This window comes from Phacochoerus africanus, chromosome 9 (genome assembly GCF_016906955.1).
Source record: "Phacochoerus africanus isolate WHEZ1 chromosome 9, ROS_Pafr_v1, whole genome shotgun sequence".
In the NCBI taxonomy this organism is placed as follows: domain Eukaryota; kingdom Metazoa; phylum Chordata; class Mammalia; order Artiodactyla; family Suidae; genus Phacochoerus; species Phacochoerus africanus.
In genome coordinates, this window is record NC_062552.1 from 35,595,511 (window position 1) to 35,612,660 (window position 17,150).

Sequence of the window (17,150 nt, forward strand, 5' to 3'; positions counted from 1 at the left end):
GTGTTTTGAGATAAATTATTATTGTATATGACAATAATAATTTAAAATTTTAAATATAAAACTTCCTGCCACTTCTCTTTTTTAGGTCTTATAATGTGAATAATCTAATAGAGGATTTAAAAGCTTTGTACAAAGTTGCTGGTGCTGATGGCAAAGGCATCACTTTTATCTTTACTGACAATGAAATAAAAGATGAGGCATTTCTAGAATATCTTAACAACCTGCTGTCTTCAGGGGAGGTATGTCTCAAAAGTAAAGAAAGTGCTTCTATTTCAAAAATGTAAATATGAATAGAAAAAGCAACAACCCTTCCAAAGAGAGGCCATTTAGCACAGATTTTCATTTTAAAAATGATTAACGTATGAGATGCAGTCGATTTTTTGAAATTTCTGTGAAATTAATGCTGCCCACATCTCATATTATATATGCTTTCTTCCATTTTCAGTATGTTTCCTTATTTGTTTCATCAGTCTTCAATTTGATCCTATCATTTATTTTAGAAGCAAAGTCTGTCTATCTATCTGTCTGTCCGTCTATCACCTTCCTTCTAATAATCAGGAGTATAGAATGGTGAAAGTGTTCTACCAACTGTCAGGAGATGTTTGTGTTACCACTTCTGACATGTGTATCAGCACTTCTGTGATCACCCACATGCTTCATTAGCAGGACGCATGGGACTCATGGCTAAGATTTATTGTAGCAACACGGTAAAGATTCACAGCTGGACCAGTTAAAGAAAAAGACACCTTGGGGGGAGTCTGGGGAAGTCCATGTACGTGCTTCCTGTGTTCTCACCAAAGGGTCCATACAGAGTGTTCTTTCCTTCCCATCGTGAAAACGCATGTGTTGTGTCTGTTCTTTGAGACTCAGAATTCAGGTTTTCTGGTGGGCTGGTCATGGGGTCACTGTCTGCCCAAAATTCCAGACTCCCAGAAGGAAAGCAGATGTTCCCCGTGTATCCCAGTGTTTGTGTACATAGCCTAGACACAGTGGAACAGCCTTATCAATGAGCAGAGGAGGAGACATTCCAGAAGCCCAGTTCCCAGATGCCAGGCAAGGGCCAGCCCTGCAAGCACGTCCTTCTCCAGATCAGACCCGCCGTGCCAACCTTCCCTTTGCCATGGTGTGTCCTGATGCCTGCCTGAGCTCCTTACCTACAAGGCAGCCAGAGTTGGGACTGACCTTGAGTCAGAACGGAGGGCGTCCCGGGACATCTAAAGAGATGACTGGAATGGAGGAGGAGATGGCTTTTTGGTCATAGTCATTTGAGTGAAAGGCAAACATAAGTTGCTCCTGGTTAAGCTGCTGAATAAAAATGGCAGTCTTGGTACTCTCTAGCAAACTAGGGATTCGACTGTGGAGATGCAGGAACAAATATGAAATGAGATGACATCTGGGGGTGGGGTGGGGAAAAAGGAACCAGACATAGCCCTTGTATAGGCTTGAAATACCGAACACTCTGTGTCTCTTCCTCAAAGATCTCCAATTTGTTTGCTCGGGATGAGATGGATGAAATCACCCAAGGGCTGATATCAGTGATGAAAAGGGAGCTACCTCGCCACCCCCCCACCTTTGATAATCTGTACGAGTACTTCATTTCGAGATCAAGGAAGAACTTGCATGTTGTTCTCTGCTTTTCTCCAGTGAGTTTTTATTGTATTTATTTCTATGTAGGGGGCGTTACCTCATTGCATGTACTTCATTCACCTTTCCTGATGAGATGATTTGCTCAGAAACAAACACTTGTTACATTGAATTAAAATTAACTTTTGTTTTTAATTTTAGGAACCAAAGTGAATATTTATTTAGAATGAGAAAAGCCATGGCCAACAAATTACAAACTTTTAAATGCTGACAAATGCCCCAAACATCAAAAAACAAAATTAACTCTTTACTGCCACCATTCTCCACCTACCAAAATCTCATACCCAAGTGTGAGCATTGGAAATATTCATTTTGGTGATGATTGCATAGCCTACACCAGCTTTTCGTACCTGGAGACATAGATTACTTGATTTGTAAGGGAGGTGTAGTCTTGTCCAGCTCAACCTCCAATCTGGAATGTCCTTGACAGAGGTTTGAATGTCTCCAGCTCACTGTGCTGTTCACTATAGTAACCATTAGCCACGTGTGGCCACTTAAATTTTGATCAATTAAAATTAAGTAAAAATAAAAATCCAGTTTCTGAGTCCCACTGGCTGCATTTCAAGTGCTTAATAGCTGCATGTGGCCAGTGGCTATCCAGTCTGTCCTACTATCACACATAGAGAACATTTCTACCATCACAGAAAGTTCTGTTGGGCACCTCTGCTCCTGCGGGGGCAGGGGTGGGGATGGGAGGGCAGGGTGTTCTCACTAACTTATAGGGCAACTTGCTTAATTTTTAGATAGCCTAGTAGCCAGAAAGGTCTTCTTTACAAGCAATGGAATTTTGTCTCTGTCGTTTCCCCAGAATTCTGTTTGTCCTGTAAAGTGAACCCGATCCCTCTCCCACATACAGCAATTCAGGTATTTGGAGAAAGTTTTTGCAGGCTCCTTAAGTGGTTCCTTCTTTAGATCAAACACCTCCCTTTCCTTCCACTGTTCTCACTTGCTTTAGTGTCCAGGCCTTACCCTGTCCTGGTGGTTTCTCTCTAGAAGAGATCACGTTTGTCAGTTTCAGAGTTCCTGTTGTGGCTCAGCAGGTTAAGGACCCAACATAGTGTCCACGAGGATGCAAGTTTGATCCCTGGCCTCATTCTGTGGGTTAGAGATTGGGCACTGCCACAGGCTTCAACATAGATCACAGATGCAGCTTGGATCCTGCGTTGCCATGGCTGTGGCATAAGCTTCAGCTGCAGCTCCGACTTGACCCCTAGGCTGGAAACGTCTGTATGTCTCAGGTGTGGCTCCTAGACTGGAACAGATGGGGTCCTAGGACAGGGAACAGTGTGGTAGTGTACCTCCTTTCATCTGGACGCTTCGTTTCCTTATTAACACAGCCCGAGAAGGTTTCTAAAAACATGTGTGGTGTCACACTGTTGGCTCAGAATATGTAACTGTCTCTCTGCGTTTCTAATGCTTCTTGACTTTTCTGTCGACAGGTTGGGGAGAAGTTCCGAGCCCGTTCTCTGAAATTTCCTGGCTTGATATCAGGCTGCACCATGGACTGGTTCAGTCGCTGGCCCAAGGAGGCTCTGGTTGCTGTGGCCTCCTATTTCGTTTTAGGCTACAGTATTGTCTGCTCTAGTGACACGAAAAGACAAGTTGTAGAAACAATGGGCCTCTTTCACGACATGGTTTCAGAGAGCTGTGAAAGTTATTTTCAAAGGTGAGTGACATGACATAAGCACGACAGCTACGAAACACGAAGTTCACTCCGAAGAGGAATTAGTATAACATCTAGTAAGAGACTTGTCGTAGCAACTGAGCGTGAAATCCCAGCTGCACTTGGGCTTTCTCTTGCTTTGATTTTTTAGTGATCATATGCTGAAACGAAGATAAATAAGCGAGATTTCAAAATTAACCAGTGTCCATATTTAAGTACCTCTTTCCCTCCAGGCCTCAAAGTAACAGATGCTTAATGAATCACTTTATTTCATTTGCTTGATTTATTTCTTTTTGGAAGTGACTTTAAATAACTCATTATAGACTGTGTAAAATTAGTTTCTTATCCAAATGCATGATTTATTGTGATTAAAGAAGTGCGCTGTTCTCAAGTTTCATCATTGCCTAATGCTAAGGGAACATTTAGGTTTTGTATTTGCATCGCTTAATCTTATCCATGTTTTCATGCCAAATAATTATGAAACTGAATCTTAATTGACTGTAGAAAAGTCCAGTCCCATGGTGTTCATGATGTGAAAGCTGGTGTTGACAGTTCAAGAATACTGCATTCCCCCCCTCCCCAAAGCACAGTAGTCACTTGCTACTGTGTACAGCTGCTGTGAATAAAGGGGCACCAATATAGGTCTCTAGAATAGTGGGCTTCGTCCTTAGGGTTAGTGGGTGGGCTTCAGGGGGTGCAGAAGCTCCCCGAAAGTCTATGTCGATTTTTCTCGGAGAGAGTCTGGGTAACACTTTCACTGATTTTCCAGGGAGGTTTCCTATCTCACAAAAGTTTGTGGTTTTTTTTTTTTTTAATTTATTTTTTATTGATTTTTTTTTATTACTCAAATTTATCACATGTAGTTATATAATGATCATAACAATCCAATTTTACAGGATTTCCATCCCATAACCCAAGCATATCCCCCCACCCCCCAAACTGTCTCCTCTGGAGACCATAAGTTTTTCAATGTCTGTGAGTCAGCATCTGTTCTGCAAAGAAGTTCAGTCTGTCCTTTTTTCAAATTCCACATGTCAGTGAAAGTATTTGATGTTGGTGTCTCGTTGTATGGCTGACTTCAGTTAGCATGATAATTTCTAGGTCCATCCATATGCTAAAAATGCTGGTATTTCATTCATTTTAATGGCTGAGTAATATTCCATTGTGTCTGTGTACCACATCTTCTGGATCCACTCCTCTGTCGATGGACATTTAGGTTGTTTCCATGTCTTGGCTATTGCAAATAGTGCTGCAATGAACATCCGAGTACATGTGTCTTTGTGAGTCGTGGTTTTCTCTGGCACAAAAGTTTGTTTATCTTGGTTTATATGGTTTCTTTACTTAAACCCTACTTTTAACACCGTCTTAATAATTCTAGATAATCTTTGGATTCTCTTGATAAATCTGTGTGTGTGAGTTTTCTCTGGGGAAGATTTTCTTTCTACTTGACTTGAACCACCCCTATTCCCATCAGCCTTGGAGAGAAATGCTTACCTGTGTGCAGTGACAAAAACCTATGACTTTGTTTTTGAAAATGCTGGTGTATTTTCCAAAGTTTTCATATCCTCTTAGGTTGCAGAAGTTTATTCTGAAAGCAGTATTTATATAATGCTTTAACAGCAGTCACCTATATGCCAAAGTCCTTTGAATTTTTTTAATGCTAAAAATCTTCAGCACCTCAAAAGTGGAAATTTACTATAAAAGGTAAAAATATTATAGTATGTGAAAATCACTTTCTTTCCTTGAGTTTCTCCTGTATAAAATTATTCCCTTTATTTCTATTGTTAGGTATAATTATTATACTAAAGCCCATAGTGAGTTGAGTGTTTGAATCAAGTTTGATTTTTGAGGATGATCCCTTGAATCAGGGGAGAGTGGTTTTCCCCTTTGCAAGCCCACTCCGCCGGGTTTCTAGCCAGGAAGAGGTGTGTAGCAAATCCCAGATGAATGAAAACAGAGGTCAGCACAAATTCATTTCAGCCACTTATCCCTAATATTTGTACAGGACTTTGAAGTGTACAAAGTGTGTTTACATATGCTACTTTATTTTATTATTTTATTTTTGCCTTTTTAGATCTGCACCTGCTTTGTATGGAAGTTCCCAGGCTAAGGGTCAAATAGGAGCTGTAGCTGCCGGCTTACACCACAGCCACAACAACACCAGGTCTGAGCTGAGTCTGCAGTGTATAACACAGCTCATGGTAATGCTGGATCCTTAACCCACTGAGCGAGGCCAGGGATTGAACCCATGTCCTCATGAATACTAGTTGGGTTTGTTACCACTGAACCACAATGGGAACTCCAATGCTATTTGATTTTTTGATCTTCACAAAATTCTGGGAGGTGTAGGGCAGTGCTTCTTTTCTCATTTTTCCAGATGAGGAAACAGAAGCCCAGAGGGATCAGGGTCAAGTCCAAACATCAGAGATTTGGGGCTCTTCCTGCCTCACCTCTAGGGAGACCATTCCCAATTCCTGCCCTCTCGCAAGTGAATCAATCCTGGGAATTACACGGATTTCACAGTGAGAAGAGCATCTGTCCTGACTTTTTAGGAGAGTGCCCCAGAATGATAGAGATGAAGATAATTTTTATGTTCAATTTTCAGATACCGCCGAAGAGCACACGTGACTCCCAAATCTTATCTCTCATTTATAAATGGTTATAAAAACATTTATACCGAGAAGGTGAAATATATTAATGAACAGGCCGAACGTATGAATATTGGTAAGTGGAAAAGAATCTTCTCTTTTTAGGGTCTGATAGGGATTCTAATACTTTGTTTGGTGAATACTGTTGTGTTTGAAAATGAAAAATCGATTTTAATTGTTAGTGATAGATTATTCTGGCCCTCATGGGTCTTGTAACCTGGCAGGAAACTCTGGGCAGAAAAATATCCAACCAGAGTTGGCCGTTTCATCCAACCCTTTCAACTTCGGGTCCACCCTTTTGGACAGTGAGTCATTGTCGTCGCCGAGCCCCTGCTTGCAGATGGGAAAAGCCAGCTCTGGGGAACTGATTACAATTTCAGTTTTTGGTTTCATTACAACTTCCCTCCATTTGCATGAACTTTGCCATCTTAATGCTCCTCAAATTTATGACAAAGGAAAAAGCAAAACAGAAAAAAACGAAAGAGTTTGCATGAGCAGTGATTTTCTGAGTGTGCAGTATATGTCGTATAAGTAGGAAAAGTGTAAATGGGAACAGATTTTATGTCCAGAAAGCACTTGGCTCAAACAATCCAAAATGCCTAAGCGCCATCTTTACGCTTCCAAATGTGGCCACGAAGCATAAAAGTCTGTGGAGTTATAGTGATGTTAGAAACACTGTGCCAGAAACATTCTAATGTTGTCTTTCTGTGGCTCACCTTCTTTATGATGCTTTTCCATGTGATGCTCTAGAATCAGCGGTGTGCTGATCTGTGAGGCTTGGGAGGACTGATGGTTAAATTAAGAATTTTATCATCTGGTTGCTAAACACAGCCTTTATTTAAAACTAAGAAATATAAACTTGCAATTAAATAAACTATGTTAAAAAATGAAAGCAATAAATACTCAAAATGCATTACTTCTTAGTTTTTTTGTTTTGTTTTGTTTTGGTTTTAGGGTCACACCTGCGGCATATGGAGGTTCCCAGGCTATGGTCGAATAGGAGGTGCAGCTGCCAGCCCACACCACGGCCACATTAATGCGGGATCCAAGCCGCATCTGCGACCCACACCACAGCTCACGGCAACGCCAGATCCATAACCCACTGAGTGAGGCCAGGGATTGAACCGAGTCCTCATGGATACTAGTTGGGTTCTTTACTGCTGAGCCACAGCAGAACTCCCCCATCTTTGTTATTTTTATTGTACTATTAATGTTCTTGAGATTGTTTCTATTCTACTTGTGTGGTAGAAATATTACATATATGTCATGTAGAGATATTATGTAATGGTGTGTTTCTGAGAATCTCTCGGTAGCTTGAAATCAAACATGGTGGGAATATTTACACCAAGGAAACTGGAAACCATACAAGAGAGTGCCCCCACCCCAGAAGCCGATGCTAAATACTGACCAACAGGACCTCCATCCAGAGCTCAGCTGAAATGTGAGCAATTCAGTTAACCAGGGAGTTTCCTCCAGAGCACTGAAAGTCTCAGAGCCAGTTGCAGAAGTTTTGCCAGTTATTTTCATCTTTATAGCAAAGGGAACCACAAAATGTTAATATATTGTCTGTCTCATTTGCCATCTCAGTTGCACTATGCCTCAAAGGCAAAAAAAAAAAGAAAAAAAAGGTAGTTATAAACTGTTTGCAAAGCCAAGGAGAGCATAAGTTCATCAAATAAGTTTCCTGACTAAATTAATCCTGCTCACTTTCGCAGTATGACTTTCCCTTAAATGTAGCTAAATTATGTTCTTCAAGCAGAGCTATTTTCTTCAGCCCCTGCTGAAACTCCCAGGAATACGGTCAGTGTTGCTACTTCGACAATATGTGTCTTTCTAAAACTTTTATCCATAATTATTTTATGTTTGTTATAGGACATGTTATGGTGTAAATATTGAATAAATTTATGATGAGGGCATAGTCATATACTCAGCAAAAATGTATCTGTGTATGTTTATAAAGGTCTGGATAAGCTGATGGAGGCAAGTGAATCTGTTGCAAAACTCTCTCAGGATCTTGCAGTAAAGGAGAAGGAACTGGCAGTGGCTTCTGTAAAAGCAGATGCAGTGAGTTGACATTTATTTTATCACTAGTGTGAGGAGGGTTTTGCCATGTTAAGAAAAAGCATTATTTAAAAAATGTTATTAAAAAGTAAACAAAGTATAAACCTACAGACCATTTCTGGTAAGATAGTAATTACAAAGACTATTCGATGTATTTGTTTAACTTATACTATCGAGATATCCCTAAACTATTATATCCCCTACTTGGTCCAAGGCTATTTTTTTCTTTCCCTGACTCTGTCTGTCTCTCTTGTTTTCTACCGTCTGTTCAGGAAATTGCACCTTGACTGTCAGTTATATATGGTCTTCTCTTTAAAGTCCCCGCATGCTCTAGGTTTCTGGGATAGCCCACAAACTCCCATCTGAAGTTTGTGTCAAGGAAGGAGAAAGATTCCATTGAGTTTTTGTTTCTGTTTTTAAAGACACTCCTCCCAAGGTGATAGGAATATGTGTGTGCCACTCCCTTACCTACAACCTCCCCACACACACCCAGCTCCCCCCCATCTCAGATGGCTTTCAGCTTTTGTTCTGAAACATGAGAAGTAGCATAGGAGAGGCTCTTAGCATGGTCTTGACATTAGGTAAGGCCTCAACAAACATTAGCTATTTTACTGTTATTACATGAGGAGTGATATGGTTTCTGACCTCATTCTATTGCAGTTGAGGTGAATAGTTTTAATTTTCTGGAAGTCACATAGAGTAGAAATATTTTTCTTTTCTTTTCTTTTTTTTTTTTTTTTCTTTTTAGGGCCGCACCCTTGGCATATGGAGGTTCCCAGGCTAGGGGTAGAATCGGACCTGCAGCTGCCAGCCTGTGCCACAGCCACAGCAATGTGGGATCCAAGCTGTGTCTGCAACCTACACCACAGCTCACAGCCATGCCAAATCCTTAACCCACTGAGCGAGGCCAAGGATCCAACCCGAATCCTCGTGGGTCCTAGTCGGGTTTGTTAACCACTGAGCCACAAAGGGAAAGCCTAGAAATATTTTTCTGAAAGCTTAAAATATTGATGTGTATATTCTATGCCTGAGAGAAGCTTAGGAAATAGAAAGAAGACTGCAACACTGCTCAAAGGAGTCACTTTCATACACCTCAAAATATAGGCAACATAGATGGGGAAAAATTTGCTCTTATTCTTGTTTTATATTATGTTGAATAATTCTCTCACTACTCAAATCTGTAAAGTTGTGCTGGAAGGATTTCTATTTAGCCTCCTGTGTTTCTTCAATTTAACAGGTATTAGCAGAAGTCACAGTAAGTGCCCAGGCTTCAGCCAAAGTCAAAAATGAAGTGCAGGAAGTAAAAGACAAAGCCCAAAAAATAGTGGATGAAATTGATACTGAAAAAGTGAAAGCTGAGACTAAGCTCGAGGCGGCTAGACCTGCCCTGGAGGAGGCGGAAGCAGCCCTGAACGTGAGCCATGAGCCATGCACTGTTTTCCCTCCCAACACGAGTCCCCGCAGGCCCTGGGTTTCATTACAAGAGATCAGCTGTAGAATTCTTGGAATCAGAAGACTGAATTGAATGTTTGTTTGTTTGTTTTTGTTTGTTTGTTTTTCCCTTTTTAAGGCCGCATCTGTGACATAAGGAAGTTCCCAGGCTAGAGGTCAAATCGGAGCTATAGCTGCCGGCCTACACTACAGCTGAAGCAATGCAGGATCCAAGCCATGTCTGCAACCCACACCACAGCTCATGGCAATGTCAGATCCTTAACCCAGTGAGCGAGGCCAGGGATTGAATCTGCATTCTCATGGATACTAGTCAGATTCGTTTCCACTGTGCTACAACAGGAAGTCCTGAATTGAATTCTTAATGTGATTTATAACCTCTAAGTTTTGAAACAATGTTTCTGTCGATTGCATTTTCTAAATTCTATTTTTTAAAGTCTTCACTTCTCATAACTTATTTTCATTCCATCAATCAGCCTTCCATGAGAACTGAGAAATAGTGTTGCTGATTATTGGCTTAAATCGAAGCCTAGGGGATTCAGATTATACAGAGAGCCTCCTCAATTCCTCCAGCTTCCCAACTAGATTATGTTATGCACCCTTTTAAAATCTCCTTGTGGTTCCCGTTGCTCTTTAAGAGTAAAGCCTTGGGAGTTCCCGTCGTGGCGCAGTGGCACAAAATCCGACTAGGAACCATGAGGTTGCGGGTTCGATCCCTAGCCTCGCTCAGTGGGTTGAGGATCTGGCATTGCTGTGAGCTGTGGTGTGGGTCGCAGATGCATTTCGGATCTGGCATTGCTATGGCTGTGGGGTAGGCTGGAGGCTACAGCTCCAATTCGACCCCTAGCCTGGGAACCTCCATATGCCGTGGGTGTGGCCCTAAAAAAAAAAAGAGTAAAGCCTCAAGCTAGGTATCTACAGCTGTGAAGCGAGAAGGGACAGCTTCAGAGGCAAGCAGATCTGCATTTGCCCCTCCCGACCATTTCTTAGATGGATTTATTTACTTTACTTTCTTGGGTGTCTATCGGGATTATAATTCTTCAGTGATCCTTGAAGGATCCATGTAAGCATTGAAAGTAATGAATACAGTTTGCTGGGCATGTAGGAAGTACTCAGTAAATGTTAGGGCTACTGCTATGATAACCTGGCTCTTGTCCAGCCCTGGAACTTTATCTCTTGTCATTTTTGTCCCTACACGCAATGTGATCCAGCCATACAGAAACACCTACAGGCTTCTGCAATAATCATGGTCTGTTTCCATTAAATGGGTCTCTCCCTCTCCCTCTCTAACCTTCCCTGGCTAATATGAGACACTCTCAAGAGCAGGCTCAGATCGTACCCTTTCTAGGAAGTTTTCAATTCTTTTGGACCACCTTTGGTTTTCCGATCACTCCTGTGCTTCTATCACAGCAGATAATCCTAGTTTAGGGTAATTGCGTTTTCTCTCTCTTCCTTGGAAGATTCTATTTTGTGTGGAAGAATGTCTGTAGTTGTTGATTAAATGAATAGATTTACGATCATCATTTCACAAAATTGTGACAACAACCGGGACACATTCTCCACCCACACTCCCTTATGATGACATATGAGAGAGCAAGCCCTGAACCAAAGGAGCCTTAGGCATTGTATTGATCATATGATGTCCCAGTCCTTCTTGATGTGAATGTCAGATGCTGTCTTATTTCAAACCCAGATCACAGAAACTTTCCAAACTCTTTTTATGGGCCATATGTTATAATAACATCTCTTGTCTCCTTTGAATTCCCCTCCTTTCTGCAGACAGGGCAGCCCTCAAAATGAAAATTGAACATGAGGTTTCTGATACTCGAGGCCTGGCCCCTCTTTTAGTATCCGTGTGTAATATAGACTCTGCTTTGAAGATATAAATCACCTAAATGTTACATATTGATGTGGGTTGTTGCTAACAGAGGTCTAAGGTGGTGGGCAATGAATGGTAGTGGTATTCTAAAGCAATTAGTTGAGGGCTCCAAGGGGGAAAAATGAAAACAAAGAAATAGAAATCCCAAGGTAACAATGAAAGAGTTATTAGGCAAGAATCTTGGAATGCACACCTTTGAGGAGATAATATCAGGGACTGGGGAGAAAATATGTTTTAAAGTTTTCCACTTTATTTAAAAGTATGAGATTTCCATATGAGTAGGAATAGCACTCAACAAAAAGTATTTTGGTCCCTAACCCCAAATCCAGACCATCAAGCCAAATGACATCGCCACAGTCAGGAAACTTGCGAAGCCTCCTCATCTTATTATGAGAATCATGGACTGTGTTCTGTTACTATTTCAAAAGAAAATTGACCCTGTTACTATGGATCCAGAAAAACCTTGCTGCAAGCCATCATGGGGAGAGTCGTTAAAAGTAAGTAAAATCTATCTCTGTAAGTTCTATGAGGTGTGCCAGGTGTCTACACCCCAGGACATTCAATATAGACCAGACAAGCCAGCAGGCAATAATTGATCATTGCGTACTGAAGATTGTGTTTGGAAGATTAAACTGCATCTTCCAAAATGTGTAAGCAAGGAAGGATTTTAAAGCTGAATGCCCTCTTTTTATAAAATCTATCCAGAACCAGTACAGTTTTGATGTCAACCCAACCCAGTCTCCAAAAGAAGGCTTGTGTGGTTGGTGGCATTTTGATGTACTCACTAGACGGGAAACTTACATTGTTTTTCTTCTTCATTCTTCACCATGGAAACGGGAAGACCACTTGGAATTTACTACTGCCATAGCCTTGATTTGTATGTTTAGAGCAAATCAATTGCTACTTTTTTGAAAAAAAAAAATTCAATTTAGAAGTACATACTAACTCAGGAAGAAAATGCATATTTTCTTCCAGAGCTTACAGGTTGTAATACTATTTTTCAGTTGATGAGTGCAACGGGATTCCTGTGGAGCCTTCAGCAGTTCCCCAAGGACACTATAAATGAAGAGACTGTTGAGTTATTACAGCCATATTTTAATATGGATGATTATACTTTTGAGAGTGCCAAAAAAGTCTGTGGGAATGTGGCTGGTCTGCTGTCTTGGACACTTGCTATGGCAACATTTTATGGTGTCAACAGAGAAGTGTTGCCTCTGAAGGTAAAAGTCTCCCTCCTTCTCCCAGTAAATCAATGTTTAATAAAATCAGTCATCAGTATTACTGCCATTAAAAGACAAAGCATAATTTAGACTAATGAAAGTAGATTTCTCCGTTACAAATTCTTTCTTTTTTTCTGTAGGTCCTCTCACAGTTTCTCATTCTTTTTGTATATATGACATGTTTCTTGGAATGGCAGACACTAAACCAAAACCAACTTGTTCACCTAAACAGAAGGAGAATTTATTGGGAATAATAAGCTGTCATGAAAGAAAAGCAGCCATATATTTAAAGTTTGGAGATTAGATTTGGAGACTGAATTTGATTATTATATTCCAAACAAAATTTGTAAAAATTAACATCAACACTCAGAAATGTGTTAAATTTCAGAGATAGGAAGAGAGTCTTGTAGGCATCTAAGACACAAAATTTAAAAAAGGTTGCTTACAAAAGAAGATAAATCAAGATGTCGCAGACTTCCCACAACCCTAAATACTAGAAGATAACAGGAAAGCATATCCAGAGTACTGAGGAGGAAATTATTGGGGTCCAAGAATTCAATAATAGGCCAGGCTGCCCTTAACATATGAGGGAGCAAAAAGACATTCTTAAGGATGCAGTTTAAGTACTGAGGGATAGACACACACACACACACACACACACACACACACACTGGGCACACCTCCCCCCCCCCCCCCCCCCCCCGATTGTCCTTTATGTTTGAAGAAACAGAAATACATCCTCAGGAGTGTAAGAAGATTCATAAAATATACCACCCAGACACACACTACCCCCGCTCCCCCCCCCAACCCCATAAAGCTAAAAGAATGGGAAGTGGTTACTCTGTGGAATGGAAAGTGGTGAGCAGATGGGCAAGGGGTACTGTTTTCATGATAAACCTTATAGAAATGTCTGCTTCTTTCAACTCTGAGACAGATAACTTTGAGAAAGAAAGAAAATAAATTAAAAATGAGAAAGTTGGGGGTTTCCAGTAGCTCAGCAGTAATGAACCAGACTAGTGTCCATAACGATGCCAGTTAGATCCCTGGACTTGCTCAGTGGATTAAGGATTTGGTGTTGCCATGAGCTGCGTTTGTGGATCATAGACGCGGCTTGGATCTGGGGTTGCTCTGGCTGTGGTGTAGGCCGGCAGCTATAGCTCCAATTTGACCCCTAGGCTGGGAACCTCCATGTGCCTTGAGTTTGGCCCTAAAAAGACAAAAAAAAAAAAAAGAGAGAGAGAGAGAGAAGGAGAGACAAAAGGGTGTCTTTTCCATATACATCCATTAAAAAACTATCTTTCAATATAAAAAAATTAGAAAATTTTAACAAAGGGAAATGAAGAGCGAATGTAGCAAATATGCTCAAACAAAGAGATGCCAAGAGAGAAGTGTTACTATAAATGTAGCATTCAAGAAAGAGCAGTCATCCTTATTGATGAAAACCATGATGACAGTGAACCTTCATTGTAATGATGCTTTATGCAGTAAATAAAATAGCATCAAATTATATAAGGCAAATCCATTCATATTTTAAGAGGAGATTAACAACAACAAAAAAAATGCTGTAATTTGAGATTGTGGCATACACCATCAGTCGAAGGTGGGTCTGGTAGGCAGAGGACCAGCGTTAGAAGGGACCACGCTTGGCTTAATGCTCTGCTGGCACTCTCTTAAAGTCTGCAATACTTTTTCTAACAAGCGACCCTGCGTTTTCATTTTGCACTTCCATGCAGCCAGTCCTGAGTAGGCGTAAATTAATAATTATATAGAGATTTTACACTATATTTTTTTAAGGGTGAACAGCTACATTGAACTTTCTTCCAGATGAACAAAAAATATGAAATTATTTCTAGTGTCCAAGAGACAGTTACAAAAATGGACCATATTTAATTCTAAAAGAAGACTTTGATTCAATTCCTGAAAGCATCTCATTCTCTGATTATAAGCAATAAAACCAGAACACACATAGAGAAATAGAACACACACATATATATATGTATGTGTGTGGGTGTGTGGGTGTATATATTATATATATTATATATAATATAATAACATATATAATATAATAACATATATATAACATATATATTTGGCTGTGCCTGTGGCATTTTGACATTCCCATGCCAGGGATGGAACCTACTGCGCATCAGTGACCAAGCCATAGATAGCAGTGACAATGCCAGGTCTTTAACCCACTGAGTCATAGAGGAATTCCTTGAATGCTTATGTTTAAAAAAAAAAAAAGGCTGTCACTTCCATTTAGTAAATGATGACAGGAATCTAGTTACCAAAGCTTTTGTGATATGACCAAAATGCTACCTTTTTAGCGCTTAAATGAACCAAAGAAACTGTATATGCTCTGGTATGTCTATACTCCTACTTATAAGCATAAACACACACATACACAATATAAGGAAATAGAAAGAGCTAATAAAAATACATTAAAAACTAGAAAAAAGTAGCAAAATTAAAGAATTGGTGCTTTGTATAATATGTATATATGAAATATATAATGGAAAAATCTAATCCAAAAGAAATGAATATAAAAGATAAATCCATATAATTTCAGATCAAAGATTTAAATAATTAAAAAGCAAAATTTACAGTTATTTCTAAATTCATTAAAGAACCTAAATTAAATGAAAATTTCCTGAGAAAAAGAGCTAATTTCAAAAAATCCAATATTAAGAAAGAAAATGAGAAACTTATCAAAGAATTTCTACCCCAAAAGGCTCTAGGACTATCTTATTTTACTGATTAATTACTCTAAATTTATAAGAAGCAGATAATTATCATGCTGTAGTACTTGGAGAAAATGAAAAACTACTGATAGAGTAATTTCACTTCAAAAATTCTTTACCAAGAAAACAATCCTAAATGTTTATATATCCAATAGTATTTACCAAAGCATTATTTATAATACTTTAAAATGGGGTTGGGGAGAAATGCCTAAAAGTAGGGCAAAGTCGGAGTTCCTGTTGTGGCTCTGTGGTTAACAAATCCGACTAGGAACCATGAGGTTGCAGGTTCGATCCCTGGCCTTGCTCAGTGGGTTAGGGATCTGGCGTTGCCGTGAGCTGTGGTGTAGGTCGCAGACGTGGCTCAGATCCCGAGTTGCTGTAGCTCTGGCATAGACCGGCAGCTACAGCTCCAATTAGTACCCTAGCCTGGGAACCTCCATATGCCTCGGGAGCGGCCCTAGAAAAGGCAAAAAAAGACAAAAATAAAAGTAGGGCAAAGTTAAATAAATTATGTATTTCTAAATTGTGGGATATTATGCAGCTAATGTTCGTGAAAAATTATCTAAGATTGTGAGGAAATTATTATACTACTCTAAATGAAAAAAAATCAAAATGCTAGCTAGCTATCGACTTCTTGACACAAGACTCACAGACTATCTCTGGGTAAAATCATGAGTAATTTTTTTCTCCTTTCCAAGTGTTTCTGCATTTTCCATATTGAACATTAATAATGAAAAGGAAAAACATGAACTTGAATGAAATGTCTCTGCTTCCGCAGCTAAAGACAGTGAAACAGATGACTTCCAACTGGGGCAAAAATTATGTAGTAGCTTAGGTTGTTATTTACCAACTGAAAGCATGAATGTTTCATATCGCTAATTCAACTCTACACTAATCACATCTTCTTCCTTTTAAGGCAAACCTGGCCAAGCAAGAGGGCCGGTTAGCAGTTGCTAATGCTGAGCTGGGGAAGGCTCAGTCTCTGCTTGATGAGAAACAAGCTGAGCTGGATAAAGTGCAAGCAAAATTTGATGCAGCAATGAACGAGAAAATGGTGAGATTAAATACACAAGAGTTACTAATGCCACATGCTGAAATGCTACAGTAGTAGGTGCTATGTTTAGAAATTAGGAAAATGTTTTATAATGAAAGAGCACTTTCCTGAATGCCTTTACTCACCAGCTATGTCTACTTGGTTTGGATCTTCAACACTCCAAATTGTTTTTTCTGTTTTTAGTAATTACTTTCTGTAAGAAGAAGCTGTGATGTCATACCCAAGAGTAAAAAACTATGAGATCCAGCACAGGCAATTTTTTGTTTTGTTTTGTTTGAATTTTATTACATTTATAGTTGTACAATGATCATTACAACCCAATTTTATAGCATTTCCATCCCACACCCCCACCCTACCCCCCTACCCACCAACCTGTCTCCTTTGGAAACCATAAATTTTTCAAAGTCCGTTCTGCAACGAAGTTCATTGTGTCCTTTTTTTAGATTCCACATGTAAGTGATAGCCTATGATTTTGGTGTCTCACTGCAGCTCAGACAATTATTGTGCAGTTGGGGGCAATTGGCTATCTGTCAAATGGGGATCCTAGTGTGACCTCATGATATGGGTTGCAAACAGTGGTGGTCTGATAAATGTTCAACAATCGGCTTATGGGGGGCAGGGGCGGGGGGAGAAGAAAGCCCAGATTTACAGTGTTTGCTGATTTCTGTGGCTTAGGTACCCCTCATCACTGTCAGTTTTAAGCTATCAACATGACAAGATGATGCAGATTTGGGAAAAAATGCTGCATGCCATTGTATATTGTTTCCAACGGGCAGATGCAATGAACTGAA

At 39.9% G+C, this 17,150-nt stretch overlaps 1 protein-coding gene across 1 annotated transcript in view; it reads left to right on the forward strand.

Moving 5' to 3' along the window:
* The window catches only part of DNAH8 (dynein axonemal heavy chain 8), a 269,859-nt gene that overhangs the window by 157,098 nt on the left and 95,611 nt on the right, over nucleotides 1-17,150 (forward strand). Inside the window, 9 exon segments of the mRNA XM_047797103.1 lie at nucleotides 86-239; nucleotides 1,479-1,643; nucleotides 3,084-3,310; nucleotides 5,913-6,031; nucleotides 7,916-8,019; nucleotides 9,254-9,430; nucleotides 11,674-11,841; nucleotides 12,349-12,564; nucleotides 16,222-16,359. Coding sequence (XP_047653059.1) covers nucleotides 86-239; nucleotides 1,479-1,643; nucleotides 3,084-3,310; nucleotides 5,913-6,031; nucleotides 7,916-8,019; nucleotides 9,254-9,430; nucleotides 11,674-11,841; nucleotides 12,349-12,564; nucleotides 16,222-16,359 — 1,468 coding nt within the window.